At 39.0% G+C, this 18370-nt stretch overlaps 1 protein-coding gene across 1 annotated transcript in view; it reads right to left on the minus strand.

Moving 5' to 3' along the window:
- The window catches only part of KCNN2 (potassium calcium-activated channel subfamily N member 2), a 191945-nt gene that overhangs the window by 151515 nt on the left and 22060 nt on the right, over positions 1-18370 (minus strand). Inside the window, exon 3 of the mRNA XM_069088189.1 lies at positions 6893-7311. Coding sequence (XP_068944290.1) covers positions 6893-7311 — 419 coding nt within the window. The remainder of the gene's footprint in view (positions 1-6892; positions 7312-18370) is intronic.

Below are 18370 nucleotides of genomic sequence, written 5' to 3' on the forward strand. Positions count from 1 at the left end.
TTTTTATCCTTCTCTGTCCTTCGGCACAAAAGTAATCATTTTATCTGCAATATAACATTCAAACAATGCTTAATTCATATACTACAGAGGGGATAAAACTTACCTAACTGTGCATGTTTCTCTCCCACCTCAGATAAACATAATTGAAGAAGATCTAAGTAGCAATTATGGAATTTTCCTACAACCCCACAATAAATTTATGAATAAGTCCTTAAATAATTTGATAGGATTTTAGGGCCTTGGCCATTGAATAGAGGCATCTGAAATTGTACAGGAAACAGTCTTTGCTTAGTTGATTATCTCATACAGTAATGAAGTTGCTCCTTCAGCAATGAGGGATTTCAGGCCCAGAACACTTTGTGGAGGCAGACCCCTTCACTCATACCAAAAAGCAGCAAAGGGGAAGCAGTATTTCACCATCACTCCATCTCCACCCAAATGACCACGTCCTCGGATCTCCTGAACTAACAACAGACAATTCATCTAGCCAGGAGAAGAGATGTACCCTGAGAATCAACCAAAATGTAAAGCGGGATATAAAGAGACAGTCACCTTAGGGAGGAGGCAGATTCAGGGAGCCTTATCTGGTGGAGAGTATCGCTAATACACGACTCAAGAAAGGAGAGATCCAGGACGATGAGCATCGAGCAGATTAATTGCACTAAAAAGGTAGGGCTATACACGAGGGCTACACAAAGAACTTCCAGGCCCTACAAGTAACACGAGAAGTATTCTCTTTCGCCACGTGTGTATGCTACATATATGCCGCACCATCCCTGCACTTTAAATGTGAGCCCACTCTTTCTGTGGATGCTCTTTGTATTTGTGGGAAAGTATACCTTTCTTGCTGGGGAGCAGGGGAAGGTTACACCAACTGTTTTTACTATGCCATATTATTAAATACTTCTGATAAAGGTTTATTCTGTCTACTAACATTTCTAATGGGGAGCGCAAAAGTGGGAGTTCTTGAGCTGAAGTAGCAGGAGCAGCCACTAGGGTTCTAGATTTACCCCTAGAACAGAAAGCAATAGCCACTCTCTGGGGCTACAGCCAATCAGGGCAAGAGCAAGTTGGGGATACACTATATGGCCTTGGTCCAGGACACGCTTAAGTCCCTTGCACATTTTCAGGGACCCCTGGAGAGATTCTTCATCTAGTACTCTCTCCTTCTGGGATATCCTAGCTTTTTAGGGGAAAATGAGCATTTTTTTTCTTTTTTTGTTTTAGACCATAATAAGACAATTCATTTCCTTGTGTGTTTACTTTCTAAGTCAGACCAATTTTGTTGGCATGCACGTTCAAACAAAAGTTAGGTATTAATATTTGTTGTGTTTCTGTGTCCATTACAAGTATTATAGTTAATGTGAATGGTATGGATTTTGCACTCCCTAAAATACTGGTGCCTGGGGAATTCTGTGGCTCATTCTATTTCTTTTTTACTTTTGAGCATATGTAGACTACTTGCTTTATTGTGGTATGAGTGCAGAGAGTTTTCCTAAGATCCTTATGGGCTGCAGGTCCAGTGGATAAGGTTTGCCTATTAGCTGAGTAATAAATCTCAAGGGCTAATAGCTTTTTGAGGGGTGTCTCATACCTCTTGGTGCTTTTCAGTTTTCTTTTTAAGTTCACCTACTTGTCCTACTGAGAAATGAATTAGGAATTCAATTAAGGATCATTTTTTGGGGGGGCGGCTGGGTGGCACAGTGAATAGAGCACTGGCCCTGGAGTCAGAAGGACCTGAGTTCAACTCTGGACTCAGACACTTGACACACTTACTAGCCATTTGATCTTGGGCAAGTCACTTAACCCCAACTGCCTTTCCTCTCCCTCCACCCTTCCTGCAAAAAGGATCCTTTGGGGAAATTTCAGGAGCTCTATGATGCAGGAAACCAGAGAAAATTTGTGTTTGCATCTTCACTGAGATTATCCTATGTGTTAAAGAACTTCAAGAGACATTTTGGTATAACTGGTGTATGAAGGAACATCTGAAGATGTTTTGTCCTAACCTCCAGTTATATTACTCTACATGCTAAAAGGAATCACGGATGAATTTTCAACCAGAACAGTATGGATTCTCACCTGAGGGTGAGGGAATGTCACTTGCTACAGACCCTAAATTTCTATGTTTTCTGGGATCTTGGCAGGGACCAGGATTTCCTTTTATAAAAGGAAGCTTGATTTCTTTTCCTTTTTCCATTTTTCATTATCTTGTTTGGGGACAGCCTTTGCAAATACCAAGGCAGAGGTGAATTATAAGAACACTGTAAAGTTATGTTTATTAAGTTGTATCATCATGTATTTCTCAACCAAATTTCTTAAAAATGCTGTTAAAACTCACTGCCTGTACTTCTACTTTCACTCAATGCCTAATCCTTGGCAATCTGAATTCTAACTTTATCACTCAACTGAAAGGCTCTCTCACCAAAGTGACTGATGATCTCTTTTCTTTTTTCTTTTTGGAGGGCAATTGGGGTTAAGTGACTTGCCCAAGGTCACACGGCTAGTTTTTGTGTTAAGTGTCTGAGGCCGCATTTGAACTCAGGTCCTCCTGACTCCAGGGTCGGATTCACTGCACCACCTAGCCGCCCCAGACTGATGATCTCTTAATGACCAAACCTAGTCCTTTCTCATTACTTAGCCTTTTCAATTTATCTGCAGAATACTTACTTCCTCCTCTCTGGTTTGTGTGTGTGTGTGTGTGTGTGTGTGTGTGTGTGTGTGTGTGTGTGTGTGTGTGTGTGTGACACTACTCTCTTCTAGTTCTCCCTTACTGGTTCTGTTACTGGCTCATCACCCACATCACACCTTAATTACACAACATTCTGTCCTAGGCTCTCCCTTGATTACCCTTAACACTCTTATAGGTTTAACCATCACCTCAATTGACATGATCTATATAGCCAACTCTGGTCTCTCCCTAGAACTTCATTCCCACTTCATCAATTGCCTATTGGACATTTTAAATGGGATATTCTAGTAATATCTCAAACCCAACATTATCAAACAAAATTCATCATCTTTTCCTCCAAACTCTTCCTCTTCCAAACTTCTCTCTTTCTGTCCACAACACCAGCATCCTTCCAGACTCCCAGGATGGCAATCTCAGAATTATCCTCAGCTCTTCTCTCCCTCATCCCACATATCCAATCAGTTGTGAAGTCTTTCTTCTTTCACCTCCACAACATCTCTCAAATTCAACCTCTTCTCTCTACTCACAGCCCTTATCTTTCACTTACATCATTGTAACAGCCTAATTGGTTTCATGCATCAAGTCTCTGTATCTCTAGCCTAGCTGCCAAAATAATTTTCATTAAGTGCATATCTGAACATATGACTTTCCTGTTTCACAAAATCCAGTGGCTTCCTGTTGCCTCCAGGATAAAACAAACTCCTCTGTTCAGGTCTGAAAGCCTGGCCCTAACCTGTCTTTCCAGCGTCACCATATATTACTCACCATCTTGCACTCTGCTTTTCATCCAAACTAGCCTTCTCATTGTTCCTCACATAAGCTGAGACTCCATCTTTATCACTTTTCTTATCTGTGGCATGTGTTCCCTTCTTTTCTATGCTTCATAGAGTCCCTCTCTCCTATTCTTTTTGGAGGGGTAAGGGCAAGGCAATTGAGGTTAAGCGATTTGCCCAAGGTCACACAGCTAGTAAGTGTCAAGTGTCTGAGGCTGGATTTGAACTCAGGTCCTCCTGATTCCAGGGCCAGCGCTCTCTATTCCACTGTGCCACCTAGCTGCCCCTATCTCTTCCATTTAAGACAAAGCTCAGTCATCATTTTCTTCATCAAGCTTTTCTTGATCATCTCAACTGCTAGTGCCCTTTCTCTTTCCCAAATTACCTGGTATTTACTTTGTATTTATTCACTCTTTACTTTTCTCTCCCATTAGAATATAAGCTCCTTTAGACTGCTTTAATTTCAATCACTTCAATTTCAAGCAAGAACAGGGTCTGGCACACCATAAGCAGATAATGTTTATTAACTGATTGCTTTCTGAAGAATTGTTTGTTACTTCTCTAAGACTCTTTAATATAAGGAAAAGAAATTTCTTTCGAATTGTGATTTTGCAACTTGATTATTCTCAAAGGCATCCTAAAGATTTTTTAAAAAAATACCTGAGCTATCATATGGAAATAGCTTTTACATGATTACATATAAATAACCTATATCATACTGCTTACTGTCTTAGTTAGAAAGGGAGGGAGGGAGAAAACTCGGCACTCAAAATTTTACTTTATTTTTTTAAAACATATTTCCACATTAGTCATGTTGAGAAAGAAGAATCAGAACAAAAGTGAAAAAACCACTAGAAAGAAAAAAAAGATAGAAAACAGTATGCTTCGATTTGCATTCAGATTCCATAGCTCTTTCCCTGAATGTGGATAGCATTTTCCATCATGGAACTCAAAATTTTATTTAAAAAATGTTTAAAATTGTCTTTATATGTAATTAAAAAAATAAAATACTATTTAAAATAAGAAAAAATGAGGTACCCAGTCAATCAATGAACAATAATTATATATCCTTTCAGATAGTCTTAAGACTAAACATTTAAAAAAATACCTGAGCTATGAGAGAAGTGCTTTGTCACCCTGAAAAAACTTAAATAAATTTGTTATCATCACAAGAGGCACCAGTGAAGCAGAAAAAAGCATTCGTATTGTAATTAGAAGACCATAGCTTATGTCTGGACTCCATCACTTATGAGCTGCATAATGTTGGGAAACTGAGTACTTAACCTCTCAGTGATGCAATTGGTTCATCTCTAAAATGGGGATCAGTGCTAAGTGATATCACTACTACTAAAAAAGAATAACTGTGCCATAGTATACACAACATTTAGTGAACATAGGGGGACACAATCTGGCTAATGTTTGAATTAATTTTCTATTGAATATTAGAAATAACTCTTGAATCACTCTATCTCCTAACACCTGGTATTTTCACTGGCTGTCCACCATGCCTGGAGCTCTCTCCCTCCTCATCTCTGCCTCCAAGATTCCCTAACTTTCTTCAAGTCTCAGCTAAAATCCTACCTTCTACAAAAAAAACCCTTCCTAGTCCTCCTTAATCTTAGTGCCTTCTTTCTGATTATTTTCAATTTACCATAGACAGAGAGGTAACTATCTATATCCTGTTTGCATATAGCTGTTTGTATTTTGTCTCCTCCATTAGATTACAAGCCCCTTGAGAGTAGGAACTGTCTTTCTGCCTTATTTTTTTTATCCACAACATTTAACACAATGTCTGACATATAGTAGGTACTTAATAAACACCTGTTGATTGACTCAAACCACAAGGATGGCTATTGGACTTTTTTAAAAAAGTTTTTTAAGGTTCACCCTGGCGAGATAAACAGGAATATACTATATCTTAAGAATGCAGGCTGTACAAATAAGAAAATCCTCTATTTCTTCAATTTTTCAAGGTCTCTAGATCATCACAAAACACATAGAATTAATTTTCATATACTTATTTCTTTTGTACAAAAACTTTACTCTTGGTCCTTCTATCATAATTAAAACTGAAGAAGAAGCAGGCAAAATTCAGAGGTATTTACATTTAACACTGTACCAGTTTTTCTCCTTGTGAAAGCAACAATAGCAAATTATTTCAAAGGCATTTTCAGAGGGTTTTCTCTCAATAAAGACTTTTCATTTTAAACATTAGCATACACAAGTCCTCTACCTCAGAACTTGATAGCATTCAAAACTGTAGTCAGTGAAGAGACAAGAGAAAAACTATTAATTATCTTTAGATACTCCCTATCAATTGACTGACACCAGGCATAAATGTAGAAAGTTTAATATCATCATGGTTCCTAGCTCACTGTTGGCTCTCCTCCAAAACAAAGAAACAACTGTGATGGGCGGCGAGGTGGCGCAGTGAGTAAAGCGCCGGCCCCGAAGTCAGGAGGACCCGAGTTCGGTTCCGGCCTCAGACACTTAACACCCACACAAAAAAACTAGCTGTGTGACCTTGGGCAAGTTACTTACCCCCAATTGTCCTCCAAAAGTCAACAAAACAAAAACAAAACAAAAACCCAACTGTGTTGAGTCCATAGATGTAGGCCCAAACTTCCAATGTGATGTAATTGAAAGACTATTGAACACCTGCAGGACTTAGTTATCTCATCTTTAAAACAGGGCTAAGATCATATCTGCTTGAAGGAAAAAGACTAGATTAGATGATTTCAATTGTTCTTCAAGCCTAAGATTTTGCACAATTCCCAGGGATAGGTCTCATTCTTACCAATCTCCTAACTTTTAGGGGTGACTTAAGGTTCCTAATTTAGACTAGGTAAGAAAGAGATGGTCCTTCTGGCTGGGGTTATTCCCATATATTGGGAATCAGTAAGCCTGAAGAGGGTTTAACGTGGTGAATTTTTTATAGGATATGCCCACAATGGCCACAAACGTTACAGGCAGAATTGCAAAGTCCTGGGATCATGGGGACTAGGAATGACTCAAAACTTCTATTTAACTAGTATTTTCAGTGAAAATCAAATTTATGTATTCCTTAGCCATAAACCATGACACAGAAAGCAAAGATAATCCTTGACCAGAAACTCCATATAGAGTAAATAAGAAAGAAAACATGCAAGTTACTGGATAAAATGAAAACAGTGATATTCCTGGTTACATTATCCTAAATCATATAACCAAACAGATACGCCTTGAAAGCAGGTTTGCTACGGTCATTTAGAAAAACCCAACAATAACACACACACCTAGTATTAGAATCAGAAGGAAATGATTTGAGAGAATGATGTCAGGAACAATAAAAGCAGGACTAAATGGGCTGAATCTTGGCACCGAATTCTTGTTGCTTTTTGCAGGGAAACAACAGCATACTTGATATTTTCATGGAAAGAAATTAACTTACCTTTCACAGGCTCGGACAGTCCATGCAGCAATTATCCATAAGGAGATACTAAAAACCAACAGTACAGTTCCTGGACATATAGTCATTAAAGTCTTCATAACAAAACGTGTGTTGAAGTTTATTTTATTAAGAGCTCCAATGCTTCTAGAGGAGGCATCAGTGAAAAGTTTGCTATGTAAAAGCATAACTCTGGCAATAAGATAGAGTCTTAAGAACATTGGTATAGACAAAATGATATCCACATCAGCAGTTGTAGTGGATGAGGTATAGGAGAAGGCAAGCCGGGCTGTCCATGTGAACGTATAATTCCCGGGTATGGGGTGAATAGCACACACCAGTATTTCCAAGCAGATGAAAAAAATACGCTCATAAGTCATGGCTATTCTCCAGTCATCTGCTCCATTGTCCACCATGAACAACTGAAAAATAAAATAGAAAAAAATCATCTTTGGTATGAAATAAATGATCTACATTAATACAAATGGGGTGATCATTAGCAGAGGTCTGGAAAACTAAAGTACCAATTAAAAAATATACTAGTCAAATAAACCACTTTTGGAAATGATTTTTGTCACAGATGAATAAGGATGAATACAGAGGTAGAATGTTTGCTTTGATGGCAGTAGTCTGGTGTAGTAGAGAGCTAGATTTAGAGTAAGAGAACCTAGATCTGAATTCCACTTCTGTCATTTACTACCTGGGTGAGCTTGGGAAAGTCATTTAATCTTCTCAAGGCTTCAATTTCCTCACTTTAAAAGATAAAGAGGTTGGAATAGATGACCTTTAAGATACATTCCAGGGGCAGCTAGGTGACGCAGTGAATAGAGTGCTGGCTGTGGAGTCAGGAGAACCTGAATTCAAATGTGGCCTCAGACACTTAACACTTACTAGCCGTGTGACCTTGGTCAAGTCACTTAACCCCAACCGCACTGCCTTCTCCCCTCCAAAAAAAAGCAAAAATAAAAAAAGATGCATTTCAGCTCTAAATTTATGATTCAATGATTTTTAGAATCAGATAGGCAACAAGCGCTTTCAATATGTACCTGTGGTAAATGCTGAGGATACAAAAAAGGCAAAAAAAAATTCAACCCCGCTCCAAAATAAACTTGCTCTGCATTCACTCAAAGAGCTTGCCATCTAGTGGAGAAGATACAACATTAAAATAACTAAGTAGACACTACACACACACACACACACACACACACACACACACACATATAATGTGAATTGAAGGTAATCTCAGTGTTGCACAAAGGAGAAAGAGGATCCTTTGTCCACTTTCACTCCCCTTCCCCCCTCCCTGCCTACCTCCCATGTCCCCAAGCAGTTCTCTCTCAGGGCCTTAGCTGTACCCTCTCCAACAGATCACTCAAATGCTGGAATCTGTTAGCTTGTTACGTTACACAAGTACCATAGTGCATGATTTTCTCCTTGACCAACTCCAGCCCCCTTCTTCTATAACATCATTTCATTTTATCCACTGACTTGAAGCACTCGGTTTCTTTCCACCTCGATTAAGTTTGGTTATTCTCACTTTGTTTAATGCTTTTGATCAGCAGACAGAGTATTTATTTATTAAGTGCTTATTATTCCTATTTGTCAGGCACTGTGTTAATCACTGGCGATATAAATACAACACTAAGAAAATCCCTGCACTTAAAGATCTTACATCCTACTGGAAGGAGAGAACCTAAAAAAAGAGTGCTGGAAAGTGGGGAAGGATCAGAGTGGGGAGATGGTGGCGGAATGACGTGGAGGCCTGGGCCCCACTGGGGTGGCTGGGGGACAAACTCCAAGTTTTCAGTTTCCAGACATAGAGATGGAGATGGTCTGACAACAGAGGCAGAGACGGCAGGGAAGTGTCACGGACGCGGACAAGACAAGACAAAAATTCACAGACGTGCTCTTACCTAAGAAGTTATCAAGGCTATAGCATCTTGTTAAGTACTTTAAGTGGAAGGTAAGGCAGGGGGCGGGGGGGAGGAGGGGGTCATGTGTTCATTGAATTGCCACCTACCCTAATATTTCATAGTATAAACAAGTTTCTAGTGAGTTCTCCCAGCATTGGTCCCAGTAAGGAAAATTGTCTCCGTTTTGGAGCCATTAAGTTCTTCTAAAATCGCATATACGTTTCTCTTGTTATTGTTTTTACTCAGCCAATGTCCAACTCTCCGTGACCCTACAGACTCATCCATCTGCTTTTCTTGGCAAAGATACTGAGGTGTTCTGCTATTTCCTTCTCTGGTGAGTCCACATTTTACAGATGATGAACTGAGGTAAATAGGGGTTAAATAACTTGCCTAGGGTCACACAGCTAGTAAGTGTCTGAGGTCAAATTTGACTTCAGGTCTCCCTGACTCCAGGCCTGGTGCTCCATCCATGGACCTGTCTCACTGCCCCAATATACATTAGCTTCTCCCTGTTAAATTTGTGAGTGAACTGAATAGACTGTTTAGGTTTATTTTTGTCAGGACTATGGATTTCATTGGTGTAGGAAGCTCATAGTGAGACAACTTCCTCCACCGATAGAGTCAATATCTGCCCTGCAATTAATATTCTTAGAGAGTTGTCTAAGACATTAAATGACTTAATGAGTTAGGCATCAGTGTGTGTTAGAGACAGATCTTGAACCCACCTTTCCTGATTCTAAGACCAGCTGTATCCACTATGATCAGCCATAAGGTTAACACACATTATACTGCAGCTTTCAAAAGCACATTGACTTCCCTATGGGAGACCCCCTATGCCTCGCAGGCCCAAGTCAAGAGAGACTTCTTCCAAAACACTTGTCCTGATCCAACAGGCTCCTTCTTTCCACCTCTACTGACAGTGTTCTATTCCACATCAGATTCCAGATGACAATATGACCGGACACTTTCTTTGCACTTAGCATCTTCTGTCACTGGTACTCACCTGTATATAGGAGCATCACCTCTATTAGATTATAAGTACCTAGAGAGGAAGGTCTGTGGTTTATCTGTTTTTATACCCAGCCAAACAAGCATTTATTAAGCGCTTGTTGTGTACCCGTTCAGTTATTTGGTGGTTTTTCGGTTGCGTCCAACTTTTGTGACCCCATTTGTGTCTTTCTTGACAAAGATGCTGAGGCCAGATTCAAACTCGGGAAGATGAGTCTTTCTGACTCCAGGCCTGGCACTCTATTCACTGCACTACTCACCTGCCTTATTAATGCAATGATACTTACAAGAACTTGGTCCTCGCCCTTAAGGAGCTCACATCCTAATGGAGGAATTAATATTCAAATAACTGTATGTCTGTAAGATTTTTGTTTTTGTTTAGTTATTTTTACAACTCTTCATGACCCATTTGGGGTTTCCTTGACAAAGATACTGGTGTGCTATTTCCTCCTCCAGCTTGTTTTACAGATGAGAAAACGGAGGCAAACAGGGTTAAATAATTTGCCTAGGGTCACTCACACAGCTAGTATCTGAGGCAAGATTTAAACTCAGTAAGAAGTCTTCCTGATTCCAGGTCCAGCACTCTGTGCCATCTAGCTGCCCTATATGCAAGATTATATATTCACAAAATATCTTCTATGTGTTCTCTTTCCTATATAATATATATCTAAATATATGTTACACACATATAAGACATACATCTCTCTGTACATTATACATACACATGTGTTTGTCATATATACCCATAATATATAATGCACATGTACATTACATATTATGTATAACACATATTCAGAAATATATAACATATACACAATGTATGTGTAGCAATTTTAATGTATATATGTATAATATATGTAGACATACACAATATATACTGCATTATGCATATATTATAACATATATTTAGATGAGAGAGAGAGAGGTGAAGTACAAAAAGAAGATGGTTCTGCTGGGCTTTAAATGCCAAACATAGGATTCTATATTTTATACAAGATAGGAATCACTGGATATTCTTGAGTAGGGAGGCAATCAGACCTATGCTTTAAGAAGAGAACTGAGGCAGCTGAGTGAAAGATGGACTGGCGTAGGGAAAGACTTCAGGCAGGAATTCCAACCATAATGCTACTGGAATAATCCAGGTGAGGTGATAAGGGCCTGTATCACAGCAGTAGCTACGTCAGAAAAGAGATAGGGCATATACAAGATGTGAATACAGAAATGACAATACTTGGCAACAGATTAGATTTATGGGATGAGTGCAAGGGAGGAGACAAAGATAGTTTTGATCATCTTGGGAGGCGGATAGTGCTCTTAATAGTAATAGAAGAGGAAAATATGGGGCAGCAGGGAGAGAAATAATGTTTTGAGTTTGAAATGTCTAAAAGACAGTTAGTGATGTGAGAGTGGAGGTCAGAAAAAAAGCTCAATATTAAATGAAAAGATAATGAGAACCACCAGCTGTAGCAGAGATAATTAAACACTTGGGAGTTGATGAGATCCACAAGCAAGTATAGAGGGAGAGAAGAGACTTAGGACAAAATCCTTGGGAGACATGCACAGGTAGTGGGTGTGACCTGGAGGAAGAATCAGCAAAGGACACAGCACAGTCAGACAGGTATGAGGAGAATCGGGAGATAGTAGTTTCATGAAAACCTAGAGAAGAGAGAGGATACCATTTCCAGTCATCCTGATCTATATTTTGCCACTGGATCCAGATGGCTCAGGAAGAGAAAGTGAGACTGGTGGCCTTGCACAGCTCTCCCTCGCTTATATTCACTTCACTTACATGTCATGGCATCATCTTCCTGATGTCAAGGTCCCTTTCCGGAATGACAACAGAGAAGAGAGACCATCCAGGAGAGTGTGCTCAATGTGTCAAAGGTTTTAGAAAGGTCAAGGATGAAGATTGAGAAAAGATCATTGGAGCTAGCAGTTGAGAAGTCACTGGTAACTTTGAGAGAGCAAATTTTAGATGAATGATGAAGCCACCAGCCAGATAACAGAGGGTTTATTAGAGAGATAGGGAAGAGGAAGTGGTGGCATTCATTGTAGACGATTCTCAAGGGATTTAGTTATAAAGATATAGAATGATAACTAGTGAGTATAATTAGACCAAGTGAAGGTCTTTTAAAGATGGGGTGGGGGGAGCATGGGAATATTTGTAAATAATAGGGAAGTAGCCAGGGGATAGGGAGAGATAGAAGATTGGCAAGAAAGAGAGGGTGACAAAGGGTGACAAAAATCTGTCAGAGAAGCTGGGAAGGGATATAGCAAGGGTTATAGAGATGGGTTTGTCTTGGCAAGGACATCTTCATGTGAGATGTGAAGAAGGAGCCAAATGGGTGATGCGAGATGAGGAGGAAGAGGGGAAAAGAGGAAAAAGAGGCCTCGATTTTTTCAGTGACATGTGAGGTAAGATACTCTGCCTAGAAGACAGATTTGGAAATTCCTATTGGAAGCTTGAGGAGGGATGAAAAGGTCTGTAATAGTGCTGACTCTGGTGAGTGGAAGAGTCAAGCAATTAGGAAGGTTTAATAAGATTGACGTGCTACATAAAGGGTTTAGTTGCAAATTTTGCAATGGACTCAGTCAGCATAGTTTCATTTATTTTTAAATATACAATCCTAATTAGTTGCCACTGGACAAGCTCCAAGATGGATGTTCCCAGCTCACTATTATAAATTCTTTTCTACAGTGAATTGCACTATAACAAGAATTTAAGGCATTTAAGCAGAAAATCCTAGCATATTTTACTAATTATTGTCTCAAAGAAACCTATTTATGTTGACTCAGCATATATTCACAGTTTACACCCAAACTTTAGGGCACATTTGTTTTTTATTCTCAAAATCTCATTATCAGGCAAAGTGAAACCATCACTAGGACCTTGAGCACCACTTTCCCTCAGACTGCTATGATGAAAGTCTACAACCTTGGGCCTTCCCCAAGAGAAGCAGCACCCTCCAGATTGCTGTCCTCTCTTCCAGCCCAGTCCCTACAGCTATCGTCCAAAAAACCAACCTTATGGATATGCAACCTGTTAAGTGCTTTTGCAAGTACTGTCTCTGTCATCTCAATAGTGACAATTACTAATGACCTGAAAATAAGACTGTCATCAAAGTCCTCAGCACTATCAAACATCAGAGATGTCTATGGTTTTAACAGTGCAAATGAGATTTAGACAAGACGCATTATCATCTGCTTTGCCATTGTACTCTAAGCAGTAATAGGATTTTTCATCTTACTTGGAGCTAAAACCTACTATGTGTGCTGTCTCCCCCATTAAAATGTTTATTGATTCAACCAATGCATGTAGAACCAACGTGACAAACCTGATTTTGCTATGGGAAACGTGTAGATAAGGCCATTAGGAGAAATTGATAGATGTTTTCCCCCATGTCATTCTCTATTCATATTCCTCCTGCCATTTCTTCTTTCGTTTTGGTCTCTCTTAGCTTTTTCCTTTGTTTAGTTATCTATCTATTGTTATAGGGAGAGATATATGTACATACACACATGTATGTATGTGTGTGTATATATGTAGGTATATATACATGTATAGGTATAGGTATATATCTTTTCTGCTTTTGACTTTCTTACCGCCACTTTACAAACTAGAAGCAAAAAAAAAAACAGGAAAGAAGGAAAGAAGATACAATTTTTAAAAATAATATTTAATAATTATTATTTAGAAATATTTAATAATATGCCTTGATTGACCTCTTACAGTCTGCCTTAGGTTCCTTTCTAATACCTTTAATCCTGTGTCTTTCCTTGAATTCTTCCCACTTTTCTACTTTTTGGATCTTGGTACACAAGAGGATATGGGAGAAGATCAGATTCAAAGCAACCAAAATAGCAATCATAACAAAAACCACAACACTCATATTTTCATAGTATTTTAAGGTTTTCTTCCCTGACAATAAATAATCTTATTTGGTAGGTTATTTAAGTGTCATTATCTGCATTTTATAGATGAGGAAACTTGCCTATGGCCACACAGCTAGCAAATGCTAGATAATGGCTATGAATAGGAGGCAGTTATATTATGTTGAACATAGTTAACTTTTGTATACAATCCCCCTACAGATTCATTCAAAGTTTTTCTTTCCCACCAAATTGCTGTTAATAGCCTCCCCATTTCTTTATGGCAAAGTAAAAAATTACCGGGGGAAAGAAAACAAACAGCTCTCTATGACCAATCAAGGCTTGCTATTACTACAGAATAAGATTTCGTGGAAATTTCCCCCTAAATAACACACCAATATGCTACTTTGTGGAATCAGAATTGCATCATTTCAAGATTGAGGGAAAAACACAAGTTACAACTGGGCAAAACAAACAGCAGTATGATTGGAAATATGGTATTATGGTCACTAAGGGCATTTTTTTTAAAGCAATCGGGGTTAAGTAACTTGCTCAAGGTTACATGGCCAGTTATGTCTGGGTGTGGTGCTGAGTGTCTGAGCCCGGATTTGATCCAGGTCATCCCGACACTGGAGCCGGTGCTCTTACTCGCTGTGCTACCTGGCCGCCCCACACTAAGGGCATTTTTAAAATTTAAAAGTATTTGTGTTATCACAAGTTATTCAAGATGAATAACTCTTCTACAGTACAAATACTCAGGTCATCTCAGGATCTTTTAGTTTGTACTTTAGAAATATTTTTCAAGTTCATGTTCAAATTGAATTCTGTGATCAGTATTATCATGCATAGATAAGAGTTCAGTAAGATTGGAATAGACCAATATGATGTCTCTACTCCCATGCCACCCTTCTCCCCCCCAAAAAAAAAACTTGGTTACAATTCTCAGTAACTTTTTATCTCAAGATCTGCATAGCATATTGGCCTAAATATTGTCTATCCTCTAGTTTCCTTAAACAAAAGAGAATGAGAGGAGTGACTACTCAATCTTTTTTACTGGTAATGGAGATAGAAAACCAAAAAGATGTTCAGCATGTAGATGGAACAGCACCAGAATGCCAACAAATAAAAGGGGTCAGATTTAATGCCAAGGTTATTTGGGGACTAAATCTTGCCTTTCACTGAGGGATCTCAAGGGGCTGAATTCTTTCATAAGTTTAATTTTTGTTTGATAGATGATGAAATCAGTCCTGGAATAGCACTTTGCTCAACATCACAGAGGAGGCCAAAGACAGCTATGAAAATTAACTCATGACTTATCCTGTCAATTTCAGTACCAATTTGTTATAAAAATCTTTTGGATATTTAGGAACTATAAATGGCCTTAGAGACTAATGATGATGATAAGCTTCTAAAGTTAGCACTGAGAACTAATGCATCTCAGAAATCGAGAATCCCCATAACAACAAGTGACAGGTGGTCAGCCAACATTGTTAGACAAAATCTAGTGAAAAGGAACCTACTAGCTCTCCAGGCAGTCTATACCGCATTTTTGTATAGCTCCAATTGATAGGAAGATTTATCTACATAAAACTTAAATTTGCCTTTTTTTTTTTTGCATCTTCCACCCAGTACTCCTAGTTCTTCCCTTTGAGGCCAAGCAGAAGTAAAATTCCTCGTCCATGTGACAGTTCTCCTTTAAAGACAGCCCTCATGTTCCCCACATCCCCAGTCCCCTTCAAATGATCTCATGACATGTTCTTGAAGTCTTTTATCATCCTTCTTTTTTTTTTGGAGGGGGGAGGGCAGGGAAATTGGGGTTAAGTGACTTGCCCAAGGTCACATGGCTAGTAAGTGTGTCAAGTGTCTGAGGCTGGATTTGAACTCAGGTCCTCCTGACTCCAGGGCCGGTGCTCTATTCACTGCGCCACCTAGCCACTCCCCATCTTTAATTCTTTACAACTTAAAGAGGTTCTTCCTAAACTGTGGCATTCAGAACTGAACACAGTTCTTAAGATGTGGTCTGATCAGAACTGAATGTTATATAAGTCAATGATATTAACATTAATGCTAAACTATATTTACATAATGCTTTAAAGTTTACAGAGTTTTAAATTTGATATTTTGATCCTCATGACAATCGTGTGAGATGGATGCTATTATCATCACTATTTTACAGATGAGGAAACAGAGGCTAAGAGGAATTAAGTGACTTGCTCTGGTCACATATTTAGTACATGTTGGAGGCTTGATTTGAGCTGAGATCTTCCTAAGTCATTATATTTACTTTACCATAATGCCTCCAATTAAAAAAAAATTGATTCTCTAAATAATTATGCCAGAATGTATACATCTCAACAAGTATGATTCTTCAAAGTAGTCACTTTAAAGTTTATACAATATTTCCAATTTTACACTTACTCAACTCCCTTGCTCTTGACTTCAAATGGCCTTACACAGTCTGATCAATCATCTTATTCAATGGTCCCTAACTGGTTTCCTTTCCTCTAGACTCTTCTTTCTACAGTCTATTCTCCATGCAGCTGCCAAACTGATATTCTTACAACACAGACTTATCACATTACCACTCTCCTCTCTCCCTCATACACACTTTCAAGAATCTTCAGGGATTCCCTTATGGCCTCTAGTATAAAATTCAAAATCCTGGGCATGTCATTTAAAGCTTTCCAAGATGTGACTACCAGATATATTTGTATTTTTATTTGCTATCATTCCCCTTTAAACACTTTTTTTTCCTGATAAAAAAAGGCCTGCTAGCTCTTCCCCATACCCAACATTCTGAAGTCCTTGGTGCCACTGACTGCACAAGTGGTGTCCACATCTGGAATGAACTATCTCCTCCCCTGTACCTCATAGAATGCCTAGATTGCTCCAAAGCACTGACCAGCTTCCACTTCCTTCACAAAGTCTCTCCTGATCTCTCCCAGCTATTAGCAGCCTCTTTCTCTTGAAAATACTCTTTATTACTTTCTGTATCCTTTGTATTTCCTCATATAACAAATCCCATTAGAATATAAGCTTCTTTTGGGCAGGCGTGGTTTTATTTTTGTCTTTGTATCTCCATTATCTAGCACAATGCCTTGCACAGAGCAGTATCTTAATAAGTGATTGTTTAACTGGAGATGAATTCACCAGAGTTGGTTGTTTTCAAAAATCAGATCCTTCACAGTGCTGTGATATGTTACGAGCTCTGCAGATCATTACTAAAGCAAACATCCAGCAATATTCTGCGTGACAGCATAGGATTGCCCTCTCTTCCACATGACTACTTTGACTGGACCAATACTTACCGGAAAATGGGGCAATGGAAAGAGTATTTATTGCGGGTGGAGGCAGAAGGCCTGGCTTCAAAGCCTTGTTTGCTATTTTGCAGCCACTGGCATGTCATTTTTAAATTCTCTGGGGTTGGACTAGATTATATCTCTAACATCTTATGATCCTTGTGACCTAGATAAAAGCAATTATGGTACCTTTTTTTTTTTAAATTAAAAGGTCTCATTAAACATTTCACATAATAGTATAGCTGTGTAGTTTAAATAATGAATTGACAAAAAGCAAGGATTTTTGACACAAAATTAAATTTGCCTATTTTTTTCAATTATGAACAACACTCTTCTGCAATGTTTCAGCACCACCAAAAATTGACCTGAAATATCATCATCATCATTACAATAAGTGTTTACATAACATTTTAAGGTTTACAGATCACTTTACATAGGTTTTCTCACTTGATCCTTACAATAATCCTGTGAGGAAAGTACTATTAGCATCCTCATTTTGCAGATGAGGAAACTGAGGCTGAAACATGTTAAGTGATTTGTCTGCCAGATTCACAGAGCTAATAAAGTCTGAGGCAGAATTCAAACTCAGGTCATTCTAACTTTAAGGCCAGAACTCTATCCCCTTTGCCACCCAGCTACTCTGTTTATCACCATTATCACCACCACAGCAATGTCAACTTGAATTTATATAGTACCTTGAGGTTTGCAAAGCACTTTCCTCAGTCAGGTAAATAGTACAAGTAACTTTTAAAAACCTCAAACTGTGGGGGGGGGGCAGCTAGGTGGTGCAGTGAATAGAGCACCAACCCTGGAGTCAGGGAGACCTGAGTTCAAATCCGACCTCAGACACTTAACACTCACTAGCTGTGTGACCTTGGGCAAGTCACTTAACCCCAATTACCCTCCCCCCCCAAAAGCCCCAAACAAACAAACCCTGAAACTGTGATTTGGTTGGCATAACATAGTCTAACTAAGAGAGGAAAAGAACAAACTTTATTCTCATGCAGATCTGCAGCTTTCCTGAAACTAACGTCTGAGAGAGTTGCCTGGGTACACTGAAGGATGAATGACTTGCCCAGGGTCACACAACCAGTTTTGTCAGACATGGGAGTAGAACCTGGAGCTCTTGACTCTAAGTTCAACAGTTTTCTGAAGGGTAAACTGCCTACTCAAAGTCAGAGCTAAAAGGCACTGTAAAGATCATCTAGGACTAGGCTAAGCAGATTATTTTACAGATGAGAAACTGAGACCTAGAAAAGCTGGAGTGACTTAACCCACAGCAAATTCATTGCAAAGGCTAAACTAAAAGTTGTCTCCAAACTCCCAGTTCCCTGGATTGCAAAGGATTCACAATGCTAGTGTCCTTCTGGGAAACCCTGACAAATCACACA

This window comes from Petaurus breviceps, unplaced genomic scaffold, assembly GCF_028583685.1.
Source record: "Petaurus breviceps papuanus isolate PSGF00001 unplaced genomic scaffold, PetGlider_PUasm1.0 184, whole genome shotgun sequence".
NCBI lineage: Eukaryota > Metazoa > Chordata > Mammalia > Diprotodontia > Petauridae > Petaurus > Petaurus breviceps.